Source organism: Macaca mulatta, chromosome 11 (genome assembly GCF_049350105.2).
Source record: "Macaca mulatta isolate MMU2019108-1 chromosome 11, T2T-MMU8v2.0, whole genome shotgun sequence".
Lineage (NCBI taxonomy): Eukaryota > Metazoa > Chordata > Mammalia > Primates > Cercopithecidae > Macaca > Macaca mulatta.
Window position 1 is genome coordinate 128,515,275 of NC_133416.1, and position 25,464 is coordinate 128,540,738.

The 25,464-nt window shown below is 46.8% G+C and overlaps 1 protein-coding gene and 1 pseudogene across 2 annotated transcripts in view; one reads left to right on the forward strand and one right to left on the reverse strand.

The window, feature by feature from the left end:
* Nucleotides 1–25,464, reverse strand: part of LOC114671088 (ataxin-3-like) — a 109,469-nt pseudogene that overhangs the window by 44,102 nt on the left and 39,903 nt on the right. Inside the window, exons 3-5 of the transcript XR_003720994.2 lie at nt 19,812–20,041; nt 16,431–16,630; nt 6,983–7,103 (exon numbers count right to left, since the gene is read on the reverse strand). The product of XR_003720994.2 is annotated as an ataxin-3-like (transcript). The remainder of the gene's footprint in view (nt 1–6,982; nt 7,104–16,430; nt 16,631–19,811; nt 20,042–25,464) is intronic.
* The window catches only part of P2RX7 (purinergic receptor P2X 7), a 55,905-nt gene that overhangs the window by 13,834 nt on the left and 16,607 nt on the right, over nt 1–25,464 (forward strand). The window contains exons 2-8 of the mRNA XM_001092531.5: nt 7,768–7,936; nt 9,374–9,442; nt 14,326–14,398; nt 15,840–15,936; nt 18,711–18,791; nt 19,434–19,563; nt 20,852–20,988. Coding sequence (XP_001092531.3) covers nt 7,768–7,936; nt 9,374–9,442; nt 14,326–14,398; nt 15,840–15,936; nt 18,711–18,791; nt 19,434–19,563; nt 20,852–20,988 — 756 coding nt within the window. The remainder of the gene's footprint in view (nt 1–7,767; nt 7,937–9,373; nt 9,443–14,325; nt 14,399–15,839; nt 15,937–18,710; nt 18,792–19,433; nt 19,564–20,851; nt 20,989–25,464) is intronic.

A 25,464-nucleotide genomic window follows, 5' to 3' on the forward strand; every position in this document is an offset into this window, starting at 1 on the left:
TGCACACTGCTACTTTGTCTCTCCTCTTCTTCAAACTCACAGCCCCCATCCTATGGGCCATGTGCTCCCAGCCTGGCTACCAGACCCTCTACTGTCCCAGCCAAGTTCGCATGACAGTCCTCTTATTTGTCAAGCCCCTCTTTTTTTTTTTTTTCTTTTTGAGATGGAGTCTCACTCTGTCGCCCAGGCTGGAGGGCATGGCGCGATCTCGGCTCACTGCAACCTCTGCCTCCTGGTTTCAAGCGATTCTCCTGCCTCAGCCTCCCGAATGCTGGGATTACAGGCACACATCGCCATGCCTGGTTATTTTTTGTATTTTTAGTAGAGACGGGGTTTCACCATGTTGGCCAGGCTGGTCTTGAACTCCTGACCTCCAGTGATCCGCCTGCGTCAGCTTCCCAAAGTGCTGGAATTACAGGCGTGAGCCACTGAGCTGGGCCAAGCCCCTCTGAAGAGGCAGTGTGCACACTCTTGCTTTGCTGATAGAAGCATGAAATGGTTCAAGCTTTTGTGATTTGGGAACATGAACTCAAATATAAAATGTGCACACCCTTTGACCCAGAAGTTGTCCTATGGACTTAATGCCTCAGGTGTGAGAAGAAGCTTGTGCAGGGACTCCTGGCAACATGAATGCGGGGTGAACAGACAGTAAACACAGTGGTTAGGAGCACAGCATGAGTGCCTGTCCCTGAGATCAGGCACAGGACAAGGATGCCCACGTTTACCACTGCCATTAAACATTGTACTGGAAGTTCTAGCCAGAGCAATTAGGCAAGAAAAAGCAATAATAGGCATCCAGATGGGAAAGGATGAAGTAAAACTATCTTTAGTTACAGGTGGCACCATCCCATATAGGGAGAATTCCAAAGAATTCACAAGAAAACTGTTAGAGCAAAGAAACCACTGCAGTCAAGTTGCAAGGAACAAGATCAACACACAAAAATTAATTGTGTGGTGTTTTTTTTACACCAGCAATGAACATTTGAAAAGGATGTTGGAAAAAGAATTCCATTTACTGTAGCATTTAAGAAAGCTGAGGCTGCGAAGCCACGTGGCTGTGTTTGGAGCTGGTGCTGCTATTTACTACGTGGCCTTGGACAAGCTTCTCACTTCATTCATTCCACAGTTTATTTAGCTATCAGGTGGGGGTAATACTAGTACCTTCCTTAGAGAGTTGGGGTTTTTTTGTTTGTTTGTTTTTGCTTTTGCTTTCGTTTTTGGTGGGGGAGAGTAAGGATTGCAAGAGTTAATATATGTTAGCAAAATGGACTTAGAAGAGTGGTTGGCATATGTTAAGGACTATATTAGGGTTACCAAAAATGTTTATAATTGGGAAAATTGAACAAAGGTTCCAGTAATTATCCATCCCTGAAGGCTGGTTGGCAAATTATCACAATGTACCTTTTAGCTTGAACCGTATGGAACTGCCTATATTCTATAGCTATGGCCTACAAAACGCAAAATGGGCAGTTTTGTTTGTTTTTGAGACAGTCTCACTCTGTCACCAGGCTGAAGTGCAGTGGCACAATCTTGGCTCACTGCAACTTCTGCCTCCCGGGTTCAAGCAATTCTCCTGCCTCAGCCTCCCAAGTAGCTGGGATTACAGGTGTGCACCCCCATGCCCAGCTAATTTTTGTATTTTTAGTAGAGATGGGGTTTCCACCATGTTGGCCAGGCTGGTCTTGAACTCCTGGCCTCAAGTGATCTGCCTTTCTCGGCCTCCCAGAGTTCTGGGATTACAGTCGTCAGCCACCGCACCCAGTCAAAATGGGCCGTTTCATATGTTCAATCTCAACACTAGGATACTCTTTAGCCACTGAGAATGACTGTGTATCACAGATCTATCTTTATCACAGATAGATCTTTACTGTCATAGAAAGAATTAATAACGTATTGTTGAGTAAAAAGAACAAGTTACAAAACAGCCTGCAGCCATGTTTGTAACATCAGTATATCTACTCATGTGTCTAGGTGTGGACATCAAGAGATATCTAGAAGACACTCCCATTGCCTATGGGAATGACTTGTACTGGGATCTTTCTATTTATTTATTTATTTAGAGACAGAGTCTTGCTCTGTCATCCAGGCTGGAGTGCAATGGCATAAGCTTGGCTCACTGCAACCTCCGCCTCCCAGGTTCAAACGATTCTCCCACCTCAGCCTCCCAAGTAGCTGGGATTATAGGCGCTCACCACCGCACCTGGCTAATTTTTGCATTTTTAGTGGTTTCGCCATGTTGCCCAGGCTGGTCTCAAACTCTTGATCTCAAATGATCCACCTGCCTCAGCCTCCCAAAGTGCTGGAGTTACAGGCGTGAGTCACTGCACCTAGCTGTGATCTTAACTTACATTTTTTCTTTTTAACCCTTGATTTTTACCCTGTTAGACTGACTTTAGGAATCTGACCCCCAAAACTGCAAAAGAATAAATTAGTGTTGTTGAAAGCCACTAAGTTTGTGGTAATTTGTTAGAGCAACAACCAGAAACTAATACAATCAGGATTTAACTTGCCTTGGGGGTGCTGGCTCCCCCCAACTTTCTTCTCAGAGCATCTCTTGGGTCCTCGCCCCTTGCTGAGCCCCCACCATGGTCAGGTGGACCAGCGATGGACCTGATCAGATTCTCCTCTTGGGATTTTAGATAAGAGATGCAGAGGCTGCACACCAAGCTCCTCTGTGCCGCACTGCAGGCACAGTGCCTGGTGCTACCGTTCTTTAGGGGTCCATGAAGATGTTTGTTTGCCTGGGTTAGGCGTGAACTAAGAGATACAAGGGATACACTTTAGGGGTTCAGCCCTCTGATGTTACCTTTGCTCTGGAAGCCCAGGGGCTGTCAGGCGGAGAGGAACTTTGCTGAAAGGCAGGTCGTCCCTGCAGAGCTTGAAGAACAATCTAACTGTGCTGGCATGGGGCCCATCCCACCTACGATGCCAGTGTAAGTCTGTGACAGTCACTCATGTTCAGAGCATGTGGACTGAGGCTCTGAAGAATGACTTTATGATGGGCACCTTCATCTCCATTTGGTGGGTCCAGAGCAGGCAGCCTGAGGGTCCCATGGGCCCAACCTCACCCTCCATCCTTATTTCCCTGCCACTCCATGGCTCCTCCTCAGCAAGACGTGCCTGTGAATGCTCCTTGATGGCTGTATTAGTTTGTTCTCATGCTGCCAATAAAGACATACCCAAGACCGGGTAATTTATAAAGAAAAGAGGTTTAATGGGCCCACAGTTCCACATGGCCGGGGGGGCCTCACAATCATGGCAGAGGGCAAAAGGCATGTCTTACATGGTGGCAGGCAAAAAGCGAATGAGAGCCAAGCAAAAGAAGAAACCTCTTATAAAACTATCGGATCCCATGAGATTTATTAACTACCATGAGAACAGTATGGGGGAAACCGCCCCATGATTCAGTGATCTCCCACCAGGCCCCTCCCACAACACATGGAAATTATGGGAGCTACAATTCAAGATGAGATTTGGGTGGGGACACAGCCAAACCAGAGCCAGCCAATGGCCCTGGCTTCCCTCCCATTAGCTCTCTTCTACTTCCCAGGATCTTTCCAGCTTTGTTCTTTGTCTTCTTTTTTAGAGACTGAAGTCTCACTGTGTTGCCTAGGTTTGTCTTGAACTCCCGGGCTCAAGGGATCCTCCTACCTTGGTCTAACAAGTAGCTGCGACTATGTGCGCACACCACCACCCCCCACCCCACAACTTACCCATCCTCCCCAACCCAGTGAAATCCCTAGGTTCTTCACACTCCTGTTAGCTCCAGGCACCAGCGGCTTTGCCTGCTACAGAATGAATAACATTATAGCCTCTTAGAGCAAAAAGGTCATGGGGATTGGGGAGGCTGGGAGTTCTCTCTTCATTCAGAGATTAAACCGACCACCGGGAGGGGTGACATGGCTTGCCTTAGTCACCAAGCAAGGTTGGGAGAGTATTTCTGGGATGGTCATTAGCACTTTCTTTCCAAAAGGAGGACACCACAAACTCACTTTCATGATCACGGTATCCCCCCGACAGGTAAAGTGTGCAAATTCACTTTCATTCCCTTTTTGTCTTTGATGCAGCTCTGAAGTATTTTAATTTTTAAAATTTACATGTTCATTATGACACAGAGACAGGTTTTCTGTTTAGGAGAGGGCCTGATTCCATTAAGGATGATCGATCATATGTTGCCTGTTCTGGAATGAACATGAGAGATCAGAATTGAGCTTCCCAAATGGTGGGTCACATGACCGAGTGTTGTTCCAGGAGAACACTGCAACATCCAGTATGAGAGCACTGCACACACCATGTGTGTGTTGGGATGCTGGGCTGAAATGTATTATTGAGCAAGTGTTATCATATTTGTCTATGGAATTCTATTTAATAGCTCTATCTCATATGTGCTGATTGGGTCTCAAATCTGGATCTCTTACCCCAACATCTTTCTTGAAAATCCTTCTTTTTAAATAAGTGTTGGCCGTGTGCAGTGGCTCATACCTGTAATCCCAACACTTTGGGAGGCCAAGGTGGGTGGATCACCTGAGGTCAGGAGTTCAAGACCACCCTGACCAACATGGGGAAACCCTGTCTCTACTAAAAATACAAAAATTACTGGGCATGATGGTGGGTGCCTGTGATCCCAGCTACTTGGGAAGCTGAGGCAGGAGGATCGCTTGAACCTGGGAAGCAGAGGTTGCAGTGAGCCGAGATTGCACCATTGCACTCCAGCCTGGGCAACAGAGTGAGATTCCATCTCAAATAAGTAATAAATAAACGTTATAGAAATACTACAATATACTGTGAATAATATAACACCCACGTACCACCATCCAAGTTAAGAAATAAAGCATTACTAATCCAGTTTTGCTCCCTGCAAACTCATCCTTCATCCCATTCTCTTTCCTTTTGTTTTATAAACATCCTACTGGGAGGATCACTTGAGCCCAGGAGTTTGCGGCTGTAGTGTGCTAACTGCACCTGTGAAATGGCCACTGTGTTCCAGCATAGGTAACATAGCAAGACTCCATCTCTAAACAAAATCCTTTTTTTTTTTTTTTCTTTTTGAGACGGAGTCTCACTCTATCACCCAGGCTGGAGTGCAGTGGTGCCATCTCGGCTCACTGCAACCTCCATCTCCCGGGTTCCTGCCTCAGCCTCCGGAGTAGCTGGGACTACAGGCACATGCCACCACAACTGACTAATTTTTGTATTTTTAGTAGAGATGGGGTTTTGCCATGTTGGCCAGGTTGGTTTCGAACCCAGGGTCTCAGATGATCCACCTGCCTCAGCCTCCCAAAGTGCTGGGATTACAGGCATGAGCCACCATGCCCGGCCTAAAAGAAATCCTGAATTTGACATTTGTGCCACCACACCCAGCAAATTTTTGTTCTTTGTTTTTTGTTTTGTTTTGTTTTGTTTTTTGAGACGGAGCTTCGCTCTTGTCGCCCAGGCTGGAATGCAGTGGCACGATCTCAGCTCACTGGAACCTCCATCTCCCAGGTTCAAGCGATTCTCCTGCCTCAGCCTCCCGAGTAGGTGGGATTACAGGCTCACGCCACCGTACCCAGCTAATTTTTATTTTTAGTAGAGACGAATTTTCACCATATTGGCCAGGATGGCCTCGAACTCCTGACCTCAGGTGATCCACCCACCTCGGCCTCCCAAAGTTCTGGGATTACAGGCGTGAGCCACTGTGCCTGGCCCAAAGCATCTCATTGTATAAATCCAACAATTTATTTATCCATTCGTTGTTTGAGTACATTTAGGTTATTTCCTGCTTTCCCTCTTACAAGCAATGCTGCAGAAACATTCTGGCCCATAGCTCCTCCGGCACTGTACAAGAGTTTCCCTAGGGCACATACATAAGAGTTGTATTGCTGGGTCATGGGGAATGCTCTTCTTCAAATGTACTTGCTATTGTCAAACCTGAGCTGTCTTTTCAGGAGCCTACTAGTGGTTCTCAGCCCTGGCTATGCATTAGAATCACTTGGGAACTTTTAAAAAATATGTGGGTATCTGGATAACTCCCCTGACCCATGGAATCATAGTCTCCAGGGATGGGACTGGGGACCTGCAATTTTGAAAGCTCCCTGGGTGGTTACACAGCCAAGGTGGAAAACAGCTGGGACTGAGTCTTGGCCCACTCTGTCTCAGCTTCCCAAGGTCAGCTTATCTTAGACTTGCTAATATCACTCAGCAGCTGGGCAGAGAGAAGGGACTAAATAAGTAAAGTCTGAATGAGTAAACAAAACATTTAAAACGAACCCTTTAGGGCTGGGTGCGGTGGCTCATGCCTGTAATCCCAGCACTTTGGGAGGCCAAGGCGGGTGTATCATTCAAGACCAGCCTGACCAACATGGTGAAACCTTGTCTCTACTAAAAGTAGAAAAATTAGCCAGACGTGGTGGTTCACACCTGTAATCCCAGCACTTTGGGAGGCTGAGGTGGGTGGATTACTTGAGGTTGGGCATTCAAGACCAGCCTGACCAACATGGCAAAACCTTGTCTCTACTAAAAATACAAAAATTAGCCAAGTGTGGTGGTATGCGCCTGTAATCCCAGCTACTCAGGAGGCTGAGGCAGGAGAATCACTTGAGCCTGGGAGGCAGAGGTTGCAGTGAGCTGAGATGGTGCCACTGCACTCCAGCCTGGGCTACAGAGCAAGACTCCATCTCAAAAAAACAATAAAACAAACCCTTTAGGCTGGGTGCGGTGGCGAATGCTGGTAATCCCGGTAACTATCTCCTACTGTTGTGAGGGTTAAAGGAGATGGTGCATGTAGAGCACTTGGCACTTATGAAGTGCTCAAGAAAGAGCAGCTCCTGCAGCCTGGTGCAGTGGCCCACACCTGTAACCACAACGTGTTGGGAGGCTGAGGCAGGAGAATTACTTGAGGCCAAGAGTTCGAGACCAGCCTGGGCAACATAAAGAGACCACCCCCACCACTGCCCCTCTCTATAAAAAATAATAAAAACTAGCTGAATGTGGTGGTACATACCTGTAGTTCCAGCTACTCAGGAGGCTGAGGTGGGAGAATCAACTTGAGCTCAGGAGTTGGAGGCTGCAGTGAGCTCCACGCCACTGCACGCCAGCCTGGGTGACAGAGCAAGGCCCTTTCTCTGGAATAAAAAAAAAAAAGAGAGGCTGGGTGCAGTGTCTCACGCCTGTAATCCCAGCTATTTGGGAGGCTGAGGCAGGAGAATTACTTGAACCTGGGAGGTGGAAGTTGCAGTGAGCCGAGATCCTACCATCGCACTCCAGTCTGGGCAACAAGAGCAAAACTCTGTCTCAAAAAAAAAAAAAAAAAAGAGAGAGAGTAGTTGCCATTTTTAATGTTATTGATAAAGCAGGTAGGTGTTTCTGAAAATGCACCAGACACTGTCTTAGACTGGAAGGTGCTGATGTGTTACTGAACCTCCAGACAAAGCTGGCGAACCTACCGGGGCGGGACTTTCTGACTTGAGAAGCTGTCCTATCTATGAGGGTCCATGTTAGAGAACATTAAAGAGTAGGATTGGGGGCAGTAGCTTTCCTGTGGCAAGTCCTCACTAGGTGCCAGATACTGGGCAAAGGAGTTTGCAGACGTCTCTCATTTCATCCTCGCAATCCATGAGGCAGGTATGACTATTCTTCCCATTGTCCAGAGAGGGAAAACAAGTCACATGGAAGCAAGTCATGCAGCAGAGCTAGGATTGGAACGGAAGTGCCTGCATCCTCCAGCACCTGCATCCCAACCCGCTGTGCTATGCCTCCCATTGATGCTTTCCCATGCCTGCCATTTAGCTTTGCTCTGGTGAGTGACAAGTTGTACCAGCGGAAAGAGCCTGTCATCAGTTCTGTGCACACTAAGGTGAAGGGGATAGCAGAGGTGAAAGAGGAGATCGTGGAGAATGGAGTGAAGAAGTTGGTGCACAGTGTCTTTGACACTGCAGACTACACCTTCCCTTTGCAGGTAAGCACCTTGTAGCATTCTCCCAGGCTCGTCGCTGGTCACCATCGCCAGGGCCTTGCTCCCTCCCCCTAGGATCTAGAGCCTCACTCCAGAAAAAACGTTGGCCCTATTTTAAAAGCTCTGTGAACATCTCAACTGAGAAAACCTAAAAATTGCAAATCTGGGTGAGATCCAGGAGATGATCCTTTGCTTTATCAAGTCCTACAGGGTTTCTCAAAATAGCCGCATGTCCTGGTACATTGAAAACAGGATTTGATTCACTCACACTTGATTTTTATGCAGCTTTTTAGAGGCACAGCCACCAAGCCAGCAAGGTCTGCCTAGATTTAGAAGGACAGAGAACTTTCGGCCGGGCGCGGTGGCTCACGCCTGTAATCCCAGCACTTTGGGAGGCCGAGGCGGGCGGATCACAAGGTCAGGAGATCGAGACCACGGTGAAACCCCGTCTCTACTAAAAATACAAAAAATTAGCCGGGCGCGGTGGCGGGCGCCTGTAGTCCCAGCTACTCAGGAGGCTGAGGCAGGAGAATGGCGTAAACCCAGGAGGCGGAGCTTGCAGTGAGCCGAGATCGCGCCACTGCACTCCAGCCTGGGCGACAGAGCGAGACTCCGTCTCAAAAAAAAAAAAAAACAAAAAAAACAACAACAAAAAAAGAAGGACAGAGAACTTTCTACCGAAGAGTACCAGCCCTTCTAGATTGTGTGGCGTTCTATCAACAAAAACGACTCCAGGAGACCATTCTTGGGTACATTTTTCCACCAAGAAAGGATGTAAATGACAAAAAGAAGAAAGGCATCTGTCACTGAGAGAAGGCGTGTGACTTCTAAATTTGCAAGCAGGGAAAATGAAAGCAGAATTGCCAAAAAGGAGAAATTAAAGTAGGGTTGAGGAGGCCAAAAAACAGAGAAGGGGGCAGGAGGGACGAAGGGGCAAGTTTGTGGCCTGGGGAGCTAAAATGCTTTGCAAAACCCTATAAAGCCCACGTTGCTATCTATTTGTTTCTAACAGCCGGTCATTAAAATCCTGTGATTTTTCGGGTGGTGGGATGCCCTAGTGCCTTTCATTAAAGTCCGGGAAAATCTGAACAGTGTTCCAGTGAAGCCTGCTCCCCTACCCTCACCTCCTCAGGTCTCTTGAGTTTCAATTTAATGAGATTTTACTGTGTTAAAAAAAAAAAACACGAAAAGGCTGCTTTTGAGACTGCAGTGGTAAATGACTCCTCAACTCATGCAAATGCTCCTTCACCCTCCCTCAGCTCAGCAGGGCTGCCCGTCCAGCTTTGATATTAAGCACTCGGCATATTCCAAGTTGCCCACAGACCCTGATTTCTAGAAGCTTAGAAAAGTGGAGAGGTTCGCCCAGCAAGCTGGATTATTATAATTAAGTAGTTCTCTTTTCAAAGGCTTTGCATTTCTTTAGCGTCTCTTTCTCCACAGGGGAACTCTTTCTTCGTGATGACAAACTTTCTCAAAACAGAAGGCCAAGAGCAGCGGTTATGTCCTGAGGTAAGGAGGGGACCTGGAGTGGTGGGTCAGGTCGTAAGAGTTCCTGGGGGAGATGCACGTCAGAAGAAGCAGAAATTAGGACCCTGGGGTGTATTTCAGCCCACAAATATTTACCTGCCTCTTTTCTGGGGTAGGGCTGGGCTGAGTGGAGGAAGGGAGAGAACACATGGCAGTGTCTCTCCATGGCCACCGGATCTTTGTCTGTCTGCCTCAGTCTCCGGTTCTAGCACTAGGGACCCGTGCAGACGTCAACCCTGCTCTTTCTATCTCTGGCTCTCTTCGCAGCTTATGACAATGGTGATTCTTGGCATTTGCACAACATTTCACATTTGATTTGAGGCTCACAATGACTTTAGGAGAAAATGGCATTTTACAAACCAGAACACAGATTCAGAGAGGTTGTGACTTCCCCAGGGTCACACAGCTTGCTGCAGGCACAGCCAGGGTTAGGACCTGAGTGTCCTCACTCACAGCTTCTCTTACTATGGTTCACAGTGAACTGTCTGCAGGGCCAGTTTTGGAAAACCCTGGCACACAGCTCTCTTGCTCATTCACCCACTTCTTAGAGTCTCAGCCTCTCCATCAGGTGCATGGGCCCCCATAGTTCCCTGCCACCAACCCAGACAATCTTTCCCAACTTGGCTCTGCCCTCTCCACAATGCTGCCTCTTTCTGGAAGAGCTTCTTCCCTATCAAATCATATTTGTTTTATTCTGGGCCAGGCACGGTGGCTCACACCTATAATCCCAGCACTTTGGGAGCCCAAGGCAGGAGGATCACTGGAGCCCAGGAGTTCAAGACCAGCCTGGGCAACATAGTGAGACCTTGTCTCTAAAAACAAAACAAAACAAAAACTGTATTTGTCCTATTCTGTACCTCACCATCCTGCTCTCTGCTCTTCAAGATGAAAACCAGCTAAGTTTATCTATACCAGCGTGTTACTGCTAGGCATTTCCGGTAACTCCCAACCTCCCAGCCTCCCCTCTCAGGTAACGTAACTGTGCTGTACCAAGGACCATTCCCAGCACTGACAATTGCAGCAACGCTGGTGGTACCCAGCCAGATCCTCCACTGGTGAGTAGGCCCAGCCCTGCCAGTGGGGTTTTGCTCACGGGCCCACTCTGGCAACAAGGTCTAGCTTCCTGAGTGTCCAGGAACTCTGGGCAAAAGTGCTCTCTTAGAGTACAGTCTTTGCCATCATTTGTACCCAAACTCAGAACCAGCATAACATTCCCTTGGTGTCTATCTTGATAACACTCCCCCTAAAAGGAGAGCTTTCTTTGTTTGTTTTGTCCTCATCGCCCCTTAACTCTCCCTGCCATTCAGGTGAAATCTCTGACAGCCAGGCCAGCCAAGCCCTCCCTTCTGTCTCCCTTCCCAGCAGTGTTCTGTCTCCAATCCAGTTTGGGGGCCCTGGTTCTCTTTTGTCCCATCCTTTGGTCATCTCTACACCACACTCCACCCCCGTGTATACATAAAGACACTTTTGGAGTTATTGAGACTTGGAAGAAAGAGAGTTAGGATAGCCCAGAGATTAACAGCCTGGGCTCAGAAGCTAGACTGCTAAAGGTTCAAAACTTAAAATTCTTAGCTCTGTGACCTCAGGCAGGTGACTCTTCACCTCTCTGTGCCAAGTTGTGTGCATCTATAAAATGGGGCTGAGAACAAAACCTAGCTGTTCAGATCATTGAAACAAATGAGTGAATACCTGTGACGTGCTTAAAACAAGGCATGGTACCTTATAAGCACTTAGTGAATGTCAGCTGTTATGATTCAAATGACATGTTACTCCTCAGATGGAATGTCACTCAGAGTGGCTGGAACCCAACAGGCTCCGTGGAGGCACTGCCAGCCCAGAGAGCACATGTGACTCTTTGGGATTTTAACTTGCACTCCAGGCTGGTTTGGGCTGGTCTAATTGGACATTCACCTCCTCTCTGCCCATCAACACCCTTCTATCTCTGGTTGTCTCGGTAAATATGACCAAGTTCCAGTTACACACCAACCTGAATAGATATTTGCTCCAGTTACCTGTGGCTTCAAAACAAACTACCCTGATCATGGTGGGCTTAACACAAGCATTTTATTAACTTTCACAGTTCAGTGGTTGACTGAGTTCAGCTGGGTGGTTCTTCTACTGGTGTCACTAGGGATCTCTCAAGGAGCTGCAGTCGGATGGCAGCTGGGGTTGGCATCCCTTGGAGCTTCAATTGGCACCCAGGGATAGCTAGACATCTCTTCCTCTCTGGGAAGCCCTAAGAGTTTCCCTCTCTTCAAGGTCTCTCTGCATTGTCTCTCCAGCAGGGTAGTCAAACTTTCCAATAGTGGCTCAGGTTCCTCAAAACAAAACAAAACAAAACAAAACAAAAAAATAGAAGCTTCCTGGCCTTCTTAAGGCTTAGGCCTGGAACTGGCAACAGCATTCCTTCTGCTGCTTCTATTGGTTTTGCAGTCACAGCACAGGTTCAGCTTCAGAAAGTAGAGGAAACACTCTACCTCTCAATGGGGAAAGTGACCAAGAATTTGTGGCCATCTTTAATCCATGCAACAATCACAAAAGAGAAGATTACAACAAAACTAATGCTGTTTTTTTTTTTTTTTAATTTTAGAATTCCTTTTGGAGAGCAAAATAAAATTGATTTCTCTTCTTTCCTGAGATTCATCTCCAGTTGATAATGAAAATGTAACTTTCCATGAGCCACAGTGAATGATCACACATTCATTCCTTCCATGACTATCAAGACCTACTATTTGCCAGGCACTTGGGCTACAAAGATATGACCTTTGCTCTGTATTCAAAGGGTTCATAGTCTAATCTGGGGAGTCACAAGGGGAGGAGACCAACGGCATACCATGTGACTAAGGCAGCCTGGGAAATAAAGAGATCATGAGAGAATTTGAAAACTACAAGAAACATACATTGAGCATGTACTATGTGCTAAACTCTTTCTTTTCATAACTCATTTAATCTTCACAACAACCATGCAAGACAAATCTGTTGGCTGGGCACGGTGGCTCATGCCTGTAATCCCAGCACTTTGGGAGGCCGAGGCAGGCGGATCACGAGGTCAGGAGTTCAAGACCAGCCTGGCCAAGATGGTAAAACATCATCTCTACTAAAAATACAAAAATTAGCCAGACATGGTGGTGTGTGCCTGTAATCCCAGCTACTTGGGAGGCTGAGGCAGGAGAATTGCTTGAACCCAGGAGGTGGAGGTTACAGTGAGCCAAGATCACACCACTGCACTCTAACCTGGTCAACAGAGCAAGACTGTCTCAAAAAAAAAAAAAAAAAAAAAAAAGGCAAATCTGTTCACCCTGCTTTTACAGATGAGGAAACTGAGGCTCAGAGAAGTGAGTGAGTTGGCTGAGGTCTCTCAGCTAGAAAATGGTGCAGCTACTGCTGAACCAGGTATACCTGGGTCCAAGACCTAGGTCCTTGGCCTGAATCACTGTAGAAGCCACAAATTACACAGATGACAAGGAGCAGAGGCTATTTTCACACCTATGTCATATTCTGGCTTCCTCAAGACTGGCCATGAAGCCTGCTCCCTAGAAAACAGGAAGAGAAATATGCATAAACCAGGGCAGCTCATTTCTCTCTTCCACGTTCTGTCCTTCAGCCCTGAGACCCAGCTGGTCTCATTTTCTTAGGCCAGGCGAGTGTCCTGGCCAATGTCTCTCAGTTCCATGTGTCCTGCTGAGTCTCTGCACCTGTTTGCCCTGCTTAGTCCTTTCAGCCACAGGGCCACTTGGACCAAACCACCTGTCCTCCACCCCAGCCAGCATCCCTGAAAGTGATTCCTAGCTGCCCAGACCTCTGCTTTACCCATTTTTATTCATTTTTATTGGGATATAATTCACATACCATAAACCCCACTATTTTAAAGCATACAATTCAGTGGTTTTTAGTATATTCAGAGTTGTGCAACCATCACCACCATCTAATTCCAGAACATTTTCCTTTCTTTTCTTTTCTTTTTTTTCCTTCCTTCCTTCCTTCCCTCCCTTCCCTCCTCCCTCCCTCCCTCCCTCCCTCCCTCCCTCCCTCCCTCCCTCCCTCCCTCCCTCCCTCCCTCCTTCCTTCCTTCCTTCCTTCCTTCCTTCCTTCCTTCCTTCCTTCCTTCCTTCCTTCCTTCCTTCCTTCCTTCCTTCCTTATGGAGTTTTGCTCTTGTCACCCAGGCTGGAGTGCAGTGACACCATCTCAGCTCACTGCAACCTCCGCCTCCTGGGTTCAAGCGATTCTCCTGCCTCAGCCTCCCTAGTAGCTGGGATTACAGGCACATACCACCATGCCTGATAATTTTTGTATTTTTAGTAGAGATGGGGTTTCACCACATTGGGCAGGCTGGTCTCAGACTCCTGACCTCGGGTGATTGACCTCCTAAGTGCTGGCATTACAGGCGTGATGAGCCATGGCGCCCAGCCTCCAGAACATTTTCATCACCCACAAAGGAACCCCAAACCCATTAGCAGTCACTCCCCATTCTCCCCTTCCCCTGGTCCCTGGCCACCACCAATCTGCTTTCTGTCTCTGTAGATGCCTATTCTGGACATTTCCTATAAATAGAATCGTACATGGTGTGGCCTTTTGTGTCTGGCTTCTTTCACTCAGCATCATGTTCTCAAGGTCCATCCATGTTGTACACTGCGTCAACGCTTCATCCTTCTTATGGCTAAATAAGATTCTGTGTATGAATGTACCACATTTTATTTGTCCATTCATCTGTCAGTGGACACTTGCGTGGTTTCCACTTTTTGGCAATTCTGAGCAGTGCTGCTCTAAGCATTCGTGTGCACATCCTGGTGGATATCGAATCTCTTCTCCGCGTCTTAGTAACACACGTCACTTACTCCCCACTCTCTCATCCTTCTATCTGCAGTATCCCACCCGCAGGACGCTCTGTTCCTCTGACCGGGGTTGTAAAAAGGGATGGATGGACCCACAGAGCAAAGGTACCTTCTGTTTCTTTTCCTGAGACCCTAGGGTTGGATGGTCAGGCATCTTGGTGACATTTGTGATGCCCAGTTCAGGTCTTCAGCCTCTGCTCTCAGCTGTCCTCTTCCACCATCACCAAGCCATAGGCGAGTCTGCCCATGCTTCGGCTCTGTCCCCAGCAGACCAGCTGCTGACTGTAAACATGACTCCAGTTTTCCAGTGAGAGAAGCTCCTAAAAATCTAGCAGGTTCAGGTTCTAATCGGTAGAAAAATCACATGGCCTATAGTATCATCTGAATATTCTAAACTTCCCCCTGAATCAAAGGTTAAGGACCATGAACTTATACCCCCAGGGAACCTGGCAGTAATACCCATATTAACCTGCAAATTTTTTATTTTAATTTTTACTTTTCAAAAATTTTTTGTACTGTTTTATTTTACTTTTGATTTTACTTATATCTAAGAACAGTGCTATTGTGATACCTGCAGAATTTCTTTATCTCATGTTTTAACTTAGAAAGGCACAGGGCACCGGGTGCAGAGGCTCGTGCCTGTAATCCCAGCACTTTGGGAGGGTGAGGCAGATGGATGCTTGAGGTCAGGGATTCGAGACTAGCCTGGAAAACATGGTGAAACCCCATCTCTACTAAAAATACAAAAATTAGCCAGGCATGGTGGCACGTGCTTATAATCCCAGCTACTTGGGAGGCTGAGACATGAGAATCACTTGAACCTGGAAGGCGGAGGTTGCATTGAGCCAAGATCATGCCACTGCACTCCAGCATGGGTGACAAAGCTAGACTCTGTAAAAAAAAAAAAAAAAAAAAAAAAAAAAAAAAAAAAAGCACAGGGCAATTTTTAAAATACTGCAAAAAAAAAAAAAAATTCCGTGGTTATGATGCAAATGCACACAAAAAGGCACATGGCCATTACTGCATTCTACTCCATACTATATGTGTATTTGAGTTGGTATAAAGATTATGTTAACATTGCTCACTATTTAATTAATTCTCCCTTGGAAGCTGGTTAATCATCCTGACACTCCAGGAAGATGCGCCATGCTTATTTCATGGCTTGGCGCATCCTGGACAGACTGTGTACCCCTTGAGGGACTTGTGCCCTTTGGAGAGGCCATGTTCTAGTCCATTTATACTAAGTGAGAGCATACACCTGTTCCGCTCCCCTCATGGGCACCTTTTCTTGTAAAGAAACAAAAGAGCCAGCAGAATCCACAGTCTTCCTGTGTTCTGTCTGATCTCTATTATGTTTCGCTCGTTTGCCTTGCCTTGTGTTCATTGTGGTTAGGATGGGCTTGATGGAAGCTGAAGCTGCGTGGGTTGGAAAGCCTGGTCAAAGCCTAGTCTTTTGCCTGGGTTGAGTTAATGATGTCCCTCCTGGAGAACTTTCTCTCCACAGTTCTTTCACATCTGTGGTTCTATGATGCTTTGGCCCCTATAGGAATTCAGACCGGAAGGTGTGTAGTGTATGAAGGGAACCGGAAGACCTGTGAAGTCTCTGCCTGGTGCCCCATCGAGGCAGTGGGAGAGGCCCCCCGGTGAGTCGCATGGGGAGACAGACACAGTGGCCCTCAGCAGCGACCAGATGAGGCCTTGCCGAGGCTGCTTGGGCCTTCCCCTCTCAGCACAGCCCTGCAAAGTCCTGGGTCCTACTGGCTTGGGGACCCCTGCGCTCTGGATGCACTGCTTGGCACAAACTAGTGTCTCTGGGAGGGCCCTGGTGGTTGGTAAACTATTGTAACAATTCTGTACCAACTGGTAAATAGCTACTACCCTGAGCATCCTTGGGTGTCCCTGGCCCCCTTCCCTCCCCCAGATCTTCCAGGGTACCCCCAGACCCCCTCCTCTAGTGCCACAGCAGGGTCCCTTCTGACTTGTCAGTGTCCATACTGAGTGATTAAGGATAGGAAGGAAGGAGTGAGATGGAAGGGAAGGATGAAGCAAGGAAAGAGAAGAGGAAGGAGAAGAAAAAGGAGAAGAGGGAGGGTAAAAGAGGGGAGGTAAAGGAAGTTTTCTCAAATTAAATGCTCACAATGACATACAGATTTGGTGGTCCCTTGTATTGATGCTTCGCTTCAATACACAAAATCATGATGTTAAATCTCAGAAGCCACAAGGGCTGATGTATTTCAGCAGAGAAAGAAAGACCTGGATTCAATTCCTAGCTCTAACACTTTTTGCTGTGTGTCCTTGGGCAAGTGGCTTAACCTCTCTGAGTTTCAGTGTCCTCACCTGTAAAAGCAAAATAATAATTTCACCAACCTCATAGGGCTGTTGTAAGGACTAAATGAGATGATACTTGTACAGTTATTGTAAGGTAAGCCCCAAACCTGGCTTACACATACACACATACACACACACACACACACACACACACACACACACACACACCCCAAATCTGCCCCTGAAAGTGTGGTGGTTCTAGACTAGCACTGTCCAATAGAACTTTATGCAGTGATGGAAATGTTCTATATCTGTGCTGTCCAATAGGGCAGCTGCTAGGTACATGTGGCTATTGAGTACATGAAGTGTGACTACTGAATTTTTGAAAGATAGATAGATGATAGATGATAGATAGATAGATAATAGATAGATAGAGTCTTGCTATGTTGCCCAGGCTGGTTTTGAACTCCTGGGCTCAAGCGATCCTCCTCCTGCCTTGGCCTCCCAAAGTTTTGGGATTACAGGTGTGAGCCATTGCTCCCAGCCTGAGTTTTTCATTTAATTTAAATTTAAATTGCCACACATGTCTAGTGGCTACCATATTGGACAGCGCAGTTCTAGACCAACATGATTCAGGATCATTCCCGCAGCATCGCGGAGCAAAGAGAAAACTGCCCCAAGCTGGCTCATAGAAGGCTCAGGCGAAGGTTTCCCAATGCCGGGACAGGGGGTGCGCTCAGCAGCATCACCCCTTATGGTTCTCAATCGCCAGTAGCTCCACTCGGGTTCATTTCTAGGTCAGGGGCATTTCTTTGTCACAGAAGGAATCACCCAGTTCTGGGAGATACAGCAGCCTCCACTCAGGTAGTCCTTGGTTCAAGACAAGTGGCCCTTGACTGACTGTGGTTTCAGTTCCAGCTCCGCCATCAACTCACTCATTAAATAAACTGCATCTCCAGTGTGCCTGCCGCTGGGCTGGATTTTGATGTGACCTGGGCAAGCAACTCCCTGAACTTCAGTTTCTCATATATTATATGAATTAGCTAAGATGGTTCATTTAATCATTCATTCAACACATCCATCACCATGTAGTAGATGTTAGATATTTATCTCATACGTGACTATGCATAAGAGACTTTGCTAAGGTTTAGGTAAAATACAAGCCCCAGATATGGAGCAAGTCCCAACCACTGTACATACCTGAATGTGTAATTATGTCAGTGTGACAGGTGCCACAGTAAATGCCATTGGGTCTTGTATTAGTCCATTCTCACACAAAGAACTACCTAGCCAGGTGCGGTGGCTCACACCTGTAATCCCAGCACTTTGGGAGGTTAAGGCAGGCGGATCACTTGAGGTCAGGAGTTCGATACCAGCCTGGCCAACATGGTGAAACCCTGTCTCTACTAAAAAATACAGAAATTAGCCAGGTGTGGTGGCACACACCTGTAATCCCGGCTACTCGGGAGGCTGAGGCAGGAGAATCACTTGAACCCAGGAGGTGGAGGTTGCAGTGACCCAAGATGTGCCACTGTACTCCAGCCTGGGTGACAGAGTGAGACTCCATCTCAAAAAAAAAAAAAAAAAAAAAAAAGACCTACCTTTTTTTTTCGGTAAGAGACCGAATACTTTATGAAAAAAAGAGGTTTAATTGACTCACAGTTCCACAGGCTTAACAGGAAGCCTCAGGAGACTCACAATCATGGCAGAAGGCGAAAGGGAAGCAAACACATCCTACCATGATGGAGCAGGAGGGGGGCTGCGGGGGATGCGCCGCGCACTTCAGATCAGATCTCGGGAGAGCCCACTCACTATCAGGAGAACAGCAAGGGGGAAGTCCGGCCCCATGATTCAGTCACCTCCCACCAGGCCCCTCCTCCGGCACATGGGGATTACAATTCGAGATGAGATTTGGGTGGGGACACAGAGAAAAACCATATCAGATCTCAAGAAGGGAGAACTTCTTGGAGGAGCTGGAGGGGCTTTGTGGAGAGTTTCAGAATGCTTTGCCCACTAGGTTCGCTGTATCCATTTCTCTTCACGCATCCCAAAGACCAACCAAGAAACCAGAAACCTCTGGTCCCACTGGCCCATAGGCTCCCTCGGTCCCCACCGTCACTAATGGCCATTTTGCATGTCTCTCTCCCAGGCCTGCTCTCTTGAACAGTGCGGAAAACTTCACCGTGCTCATCAAAAACAATATCGACTTCCCCGGCCACAACTACACCACGTAAGTGCCCAGGCTGCCTCGCTGTCTTAGTTATCTACTGCTGCGTAATAAATTATCCCAAACCTCAGAAGCCTGAAACAAGAAATGCCTATTGTCTCCCATGGTTTCTGTGGGTTAGGAATCTGGGAATGACTTTGCTGTGTGGTTCTCGCTCAAGGTCTGTCAGGTTGTAGCCAAGCTGTCAACCAGGGCTACAGTCATTTCTAGGCTTGACTGGAGCTGGAGAACCCTTTTCCAAGCTCTCACACAGTTGCTGGTGGGAGGGCTCAGTTCCTCGCCCTAGGACCACTTGAGTATCCTTGGTATACGGTGGCTGGCTTCTCCCAGAGCAAGTGACCCAAGAGAGATAGAGCAAGCAACCGAGAGTATAACCGAGATGTAACCAAGAGTCTAACCAAGAAGGAACCAGGAGTATAACCAAGATGGAAGCCACAGTCTTTGGGAGCGACACTTCTGCCATATGCCATTGGTGACACAGATCAACCCTGGTCCAATGTGAGAGGCCACTGCCCAGGGGTCCCAGGAGGCAGGGATCGTTTGGGGCTTTCATGGAACCTCTCCACCACACTGGCTCACTCCTGGGAAAGAGACAGATCTGTTTTCACTCGAGATGTTTGTTTGTTTGCTTTTAATTATGCACAGGAGAAACATCTTGCCTGGTTTAAACATCACTTGTACCTTCCACAAGACTCAGAATCCACAGTGTCCCATTTTCCGACTAGGAGACATCTTCCGAGAAACAGGCGATAATTTTTCAGATGTGGCAATTCAGGTTGGTGGTGCTTTGTACACTGGGATGTAGGGCTATGTGTCTGGGGATGGAGGATGTCAAACGGCCAAGAGGCCGGGCCACTGGGTCTTCATAATGTGGCTCACATTTACTGAGCATTTAGTAAATTCACCCTCTGTGCTAAGGGCTTTACCTACACTACCTCATCAAATCCCAAAACAATCTTATGAGTGAGAGCTACTTGGTGTATTCCTTTCCTATGGCTGCCGTAACAAGTTAGCAAAGCTTACAGGCTTAAAACAACACATATTTGCTTATGTTGCCAGAGATCAGAAGTTGGAGACGATTTTCCCTGAGCCAGGGCCGTGCTCCCTCCGGGGCTTTAGGGGAGAATCCAGTTCCTCGGCTTTTCCACCTTCTGGAGCTGCATTCCTTGCATTTCTTCAAAGCCAGCGGCATGGAATCTTGCCTCAGTGGCCACTTTCACTCCCTTCTGTGTCCAATCTCTCTCTGCCTCTGTCTTATAAAGAGAGGGGGCATTTACAAGAGGGGGCATTTAAGGACCAGCTGGATAATCCAGGATAATCTCCCATCTCAAAATCCTTCATTTAGGATGGCCGCGGTGGCTCATGCCTGTAATCCCAGCACTTTGGGAGGCTGAGGTGGGCAGATCACCTGAGGTCAGGAGTTCAACACCAGCCTGGCCAACATGGTGAAACCCCATCTGTACTAAAGATACAAAAAAAAATAGCCAGGCATGGTGATGGGTGCCTGTAATCCCAGCTACTCGGGAGGTTGAGACAGTAGAATTGCTTGAACCTGGGAGGCGGACGTTGCAGTGAGCTGAGATCATGCCCTTGCCCTCCAGCTTGGGTGACTAAAGCGAGACTCCATCTCAAAAAAAAAAAAAAATCCTTCATGTAATCACATCTGCAAAGAGCTTTCCCTAGGGGAGTACTAGGAGGTAAAGCAGAAAATAAATTTGATAGAGTGCCCTGAATTCCAGTCTAATAAGTTTGGACTTGATCTTTAATGGGGGTGTGGGGGGCATTAAAGGTGTCTGAGTACAGGAGTGGTCTGTTGAAATTTGTATTTTAGGACACTGAGTTTAACAGTGGTGTGTCCCAGACGGGGGTAGGGAGAGTGAGGAGATGCGTTTGTGGCCGCCACAATAACACATGTGCGAGTTAGATGGGGTTGTACACATGGTTCTTCAATCAGCATTTTTCCTCTAAAAATCTCAAGCAATCATGGCTATGCAGGGAGATGTCTGGCGGTTGCATAACTCACACCCAGCAGCCACAGAGACTGTCTCTTGTTGATCCTTCAGGGCGGAATAATGGGCATTGAGATCTACTGGGACTGCAACCTAGACCGTTGGTTCCATCACTGCCGTCCCAAATACAGTTTCCGTCGCCTTGATGACAAGACCACCAACGTGTCCTTGTACCCTGGCTACAACTTCAGGTAACTCCAAGGCCCCAGGTCAAACTCACCCAGTGGCTAAATCTCATTCCCAGCAATTGGTGAGACTAATTTTGGTTTCCAAGGCAACAAGATGAATGAAAAAAGACTTTCTTTAAGAACTAGGTGATAACTGAATTTTTTCCATAACTTTTTAAAATTCTCAAAGAGATGCACACTGTTTATTTTTTATTTAGTTATTTTTTTGAAATGGAGTCTTGCTCTGTCACCCAGGCTGGAGTGCAATGGCGCCATCTCGGTCACTGCAAACTTCCACCTCCCAGGTTCAAGCGACTCTCCTGCATCAGCCTTCCAAGTAGCTGAGATTACAGGCGGATGCACACTCTTTATAAAACAAACTACTGGGAAACAGAAAAGCATAGAGGGGGATCAAAATCACCCATAATTCCCCTACCCTGAAATAATCAATGATAACCCTCAGGGGAATTTTCCTCATCTGCACCAATTATTTCATACAGCTCCTATGAAATCATAGCATGCATACATATATATATATATATGTATGTATAGTGGTATTCTGTGGGGTTTTTCATACCCCAGTCACTCAAAATTCTTTGTAACCATCACATTAATGATCATAACATTCCATTTTGTAGGTGAACAAATAACAAAATAACAACTGCTACAATTCAGGGAGTGTTTTCTTTTCTTTTTTTGTTTTTTGTTTTTGTTGTTTGTTTTTTTAGATGGAGTCACACTGTTTGCCCAGGCTGGAGTGCAGTAGCACGATCTCAGCTTACTGCAACCTCTGCCTCCTGGGTTCAAGCGATCCTCCCGCCTCCCAAGTATCTGGGACCACAGGCATGTGCCACCACACCCAGCTAATTTTTGTATATTCAGTAGAGGCGGGGTTTCACTATGTTGGCCAGTCTGGTCTCGAACTCTTGACCTCAAGTCATCTGCCCACCTTGGCTTCCCAAAGTGCTAGGATTACAGGCATGAGCCACTGCGCCTGGCCCAAGGAGGGTTTTCCATATACCAAGCACTCCCTGTCACCATCCCTAAAATCTCCCAACAACCCTGGAAGAAAGATATTATTGTTTCTGGAAGAAGATTTGCCCAAGACCCACAGCTGATAATACATGCTGCATAATTCTAACCCTCGTCACTCTGACCCTACACTCACACTCCATCCCTTCCCTCCCATCTCATGATTTTCTCACCCATGCCTCCATGATTGACTATTTGAGTTGCTTCCAGTTTTTCTATTACAGATAACCACAGTGTGCATCTTTGCACATAAACTTTTGTTTGAATTCCAGGTTACTTCCTTAGGATAAATTTCTAGACTTATTAAATCAAACGTTGTAAACATTTTATCATATGCTTTCAGATTTTTAAAAATATCTATGGTTATAATGTTTTGTTTTGTTTCGTTTCTGAGACAGAGTCTCACTCTGTCACCCAGGTTGGAGTGGACTTGGTGCGATTATAGCTCACTGCAACCTCTGCCTCCCAGGCTCAAGCGATCCTCCCACCTCAGCCTCCTGAGTAGCTAGGACTACAGGTGCACGCCACCATGCCCAGCTAATTTTTAAAATTTTTTTGTAGAGACGGAGTCTCATTATATTGCCCAGGCTGGTCTCAAACTCCTAGCTCAAGCAATCCACCTGCCTCGGCCTCCTAAAGTGTTAGGATTGCAGGTGTGAGCCACTGCACCTGGTCTATACTTTTCATTTCTAGGATTTTTATTTGGTTCTTTTTCAAAGTCATCTATTATTGTTCCAGTGAGTCCCATTCTTACCTTAAGGATCCTACTACTTCTGTCCATTCTATTGTATCATTCCTTTCATACCGATCTATTATCCAAAGTAACTTGGGTGGGAGTTCTCCTCATGGGCTTTGAAATACTGTCTTCAGTAGAAAAGATCTTATGCAAAGTTCTGCATGTGCTGTGTGTTATGGAGGTATTCCTTATATATTACTCAAAGCAGCCTCATAAACTGGCAGGCAGCCCCTTAAATGTGTTTCTGTTTCTGTTTCTATTTTGTTTTGTTTTTTGGCCTGCATGATATTTTAAAACTTGAGACAGGCCAGGTGCAGTGGCTCATGCCTGTAATCCCAGCACTTTGGGAGGCCAAGGTGGGAGGATCACTTAAACCCAGGAGTTTGAGGCTAGCCTGGGCAACATAGGGAGACCCCATCTCTACAAATAATAATTTTTAAAACATCAGCCAGGTGTGGGCACATGCACCTCTGGTCCCAGCTGCTCAGGAGGCTGAGGCAGGAGGATTGTTTGTACCTGGGAGGTTGAGGCTGCAGTGAGCCGTGGCTGTGCTACTGCACTGCACTCCGGCCTGGGTGACACAGTGAGACCCTGTCTCAAAAATAAATAAATAAATAAAAAATAAAACTTGAGACATTCTATGTAAAACCTTGGACTTCCTGCTTTTCTTGAAAAATTAAACTATTTGATAAAAAAAATTAAACTATTTGACACCCCAAGGTCCATATCTTACATGGTGGCTGCGGGCTGGAGCTGAGTATCAGTGGTCCTACTTAGAAAGAGTCTGGGCTTTCTGGTTCATCACTGTCACTGCCACTCCTTAGTGCTTATACCTGGCCCGCATCCTCATTTCTGTCATCTGCCTGGCCCCTGTAGGCATTTGAGTTTGAAACCCTTGACATAAAGGTGGGCTGATGCTTTTTGCTTCCTTTGGGTCAATGGAATTTCATCCAGGGCACTGAAACCAGCTCCCAGTTGAGATAACTTTTTGAGCATCCCCTGCTACTCTGCTGAATAGGCCCATGGCCATTATTAAGAAGAGAGGACAGGATGAGTGGTCCCCTGACTGCCGTTCCAGGGTATTTTTTTAGCTGTCAGCAGAAGCATGCGGGGCAGTGAACAATCAGGTGTCAGCAAATGTCCTTCCAGTGGCTGAGTTGAGCCCAAGAACATCTGCTCCTGGAGAGATCTGAGCCCTCTGAAGGCCTGAGCCAGTTACGATGTTAATATTCTTTTAGAACAAAGTGGTAGAGCATTTCTTGTCTGGAATGAGCACCAGAAGAAACCTTTGGCCAAAAATAAATTGTTGAGGGCCGGGAGCGGTGGCTTATGCCTGTAATCCCAACACTTTGGGAGGCCGAAGCTGGAGGATTACCTGAGGTCAGGAGTTTGAGACCAGACTGGCAAACATGGCGAAACCCTGTCTCTCCTAAAAATACAAAAATTAGCTGGACGTGGTGACAGGTGCCTATAATACAGCTACTTGGGAGGCTCAGGCAGGGAGAACTGCTTGAACCTGGAAGGTGGAGGTTGCAGTGAGCCGGGGTCATGCCACTTCACTCCAGCCTGGGCGACAGAGCGAGACTCTGTCTCAAAAAAAAAAAAAACTTAAATAAATAAATTAACAAATTAATTGTTGAGGTCTGTTGAGTAAGTGGACAAGTTATTTTCCAGCAGACACACAAGAGAAGGAAATTATAGGTTATAGGAGGTATTTCAGAAAATATAACTTTCTAAAACATAGGAAGCTGAAGAAGTTGATCACATTACAGAATTTCGTCCCTTACAAAACGATCCATGGCGAAATGTCCTTACTCAGTGAAGAGGTGATTCCGCTCATGCACGACCTGTGTGAAGTGGATCAGGCCACATAGAACGCACGACGCGCTGCTCAGGCCCAGCAGGAGTACGTGTCTGTGTTGATTTCCTGTGGCTGCTATGACCAATTGCCACAAATGTGGCCGCTTCAAACAACAGAAATTAATCCTCTTCTAGTTCTGGAAGCCAGAAGTTTGGAATCAAGATGTCAGCAGGGCCACACTTGCTCTGATGCTCTACGGAGGGTCCTTTCTTGCCTCTTCCGGCGTCTGGTGGCTCCAGGCCTTTCACAACTTTACGGCGGCGTCACTCAAATCTCTGCCTCCATCCTCACAGGGCCTTCTCCCCTGTGTCTCTATGTCTTTAATCTCTCTCTCTTTTTTTTGTTTCTTGTTTTTTGAGACAGGGTTTCACTCCAGTCTCCTAGACTGAAGTGCAATGGCATAATTTCGGCTCACTGCAACCTCTGCCTCTTGGGCTCAAGCAATTTGATCTCTCCTTTATCTTATAAAGATACTAGTCATTGGATTTCGGGCTTACCCTAAATCCAGGATAATCTCATCTTGAGATGTTTAACTTAATTGTATCTATCTGCAAACACTGTATTTCTATATAAGGTCATATCACAGCCACTAGGGATTAGATACTTGAACATATCTTATTTAGGGGGCTCAACCCATTCCAGTGTGCAAAAAACATTCTTCTTCAAGGCCCGATGTTTCTCAGGGCATTGCCCACTGACTACCTGCATCAGAATAATTACTTGGTACCTTTACTGGAAATACAGACTCCTAGAAACATCTCAGAGCTTCTGCAACCTCTCTTTGGGGGAGGGGCTTAGGAGTCTGCCTTTGAACACACTCACCCCAAGTGATCCTATTTTTTTTTTTTTTTTTTTGAGACAGAGTCTTGCT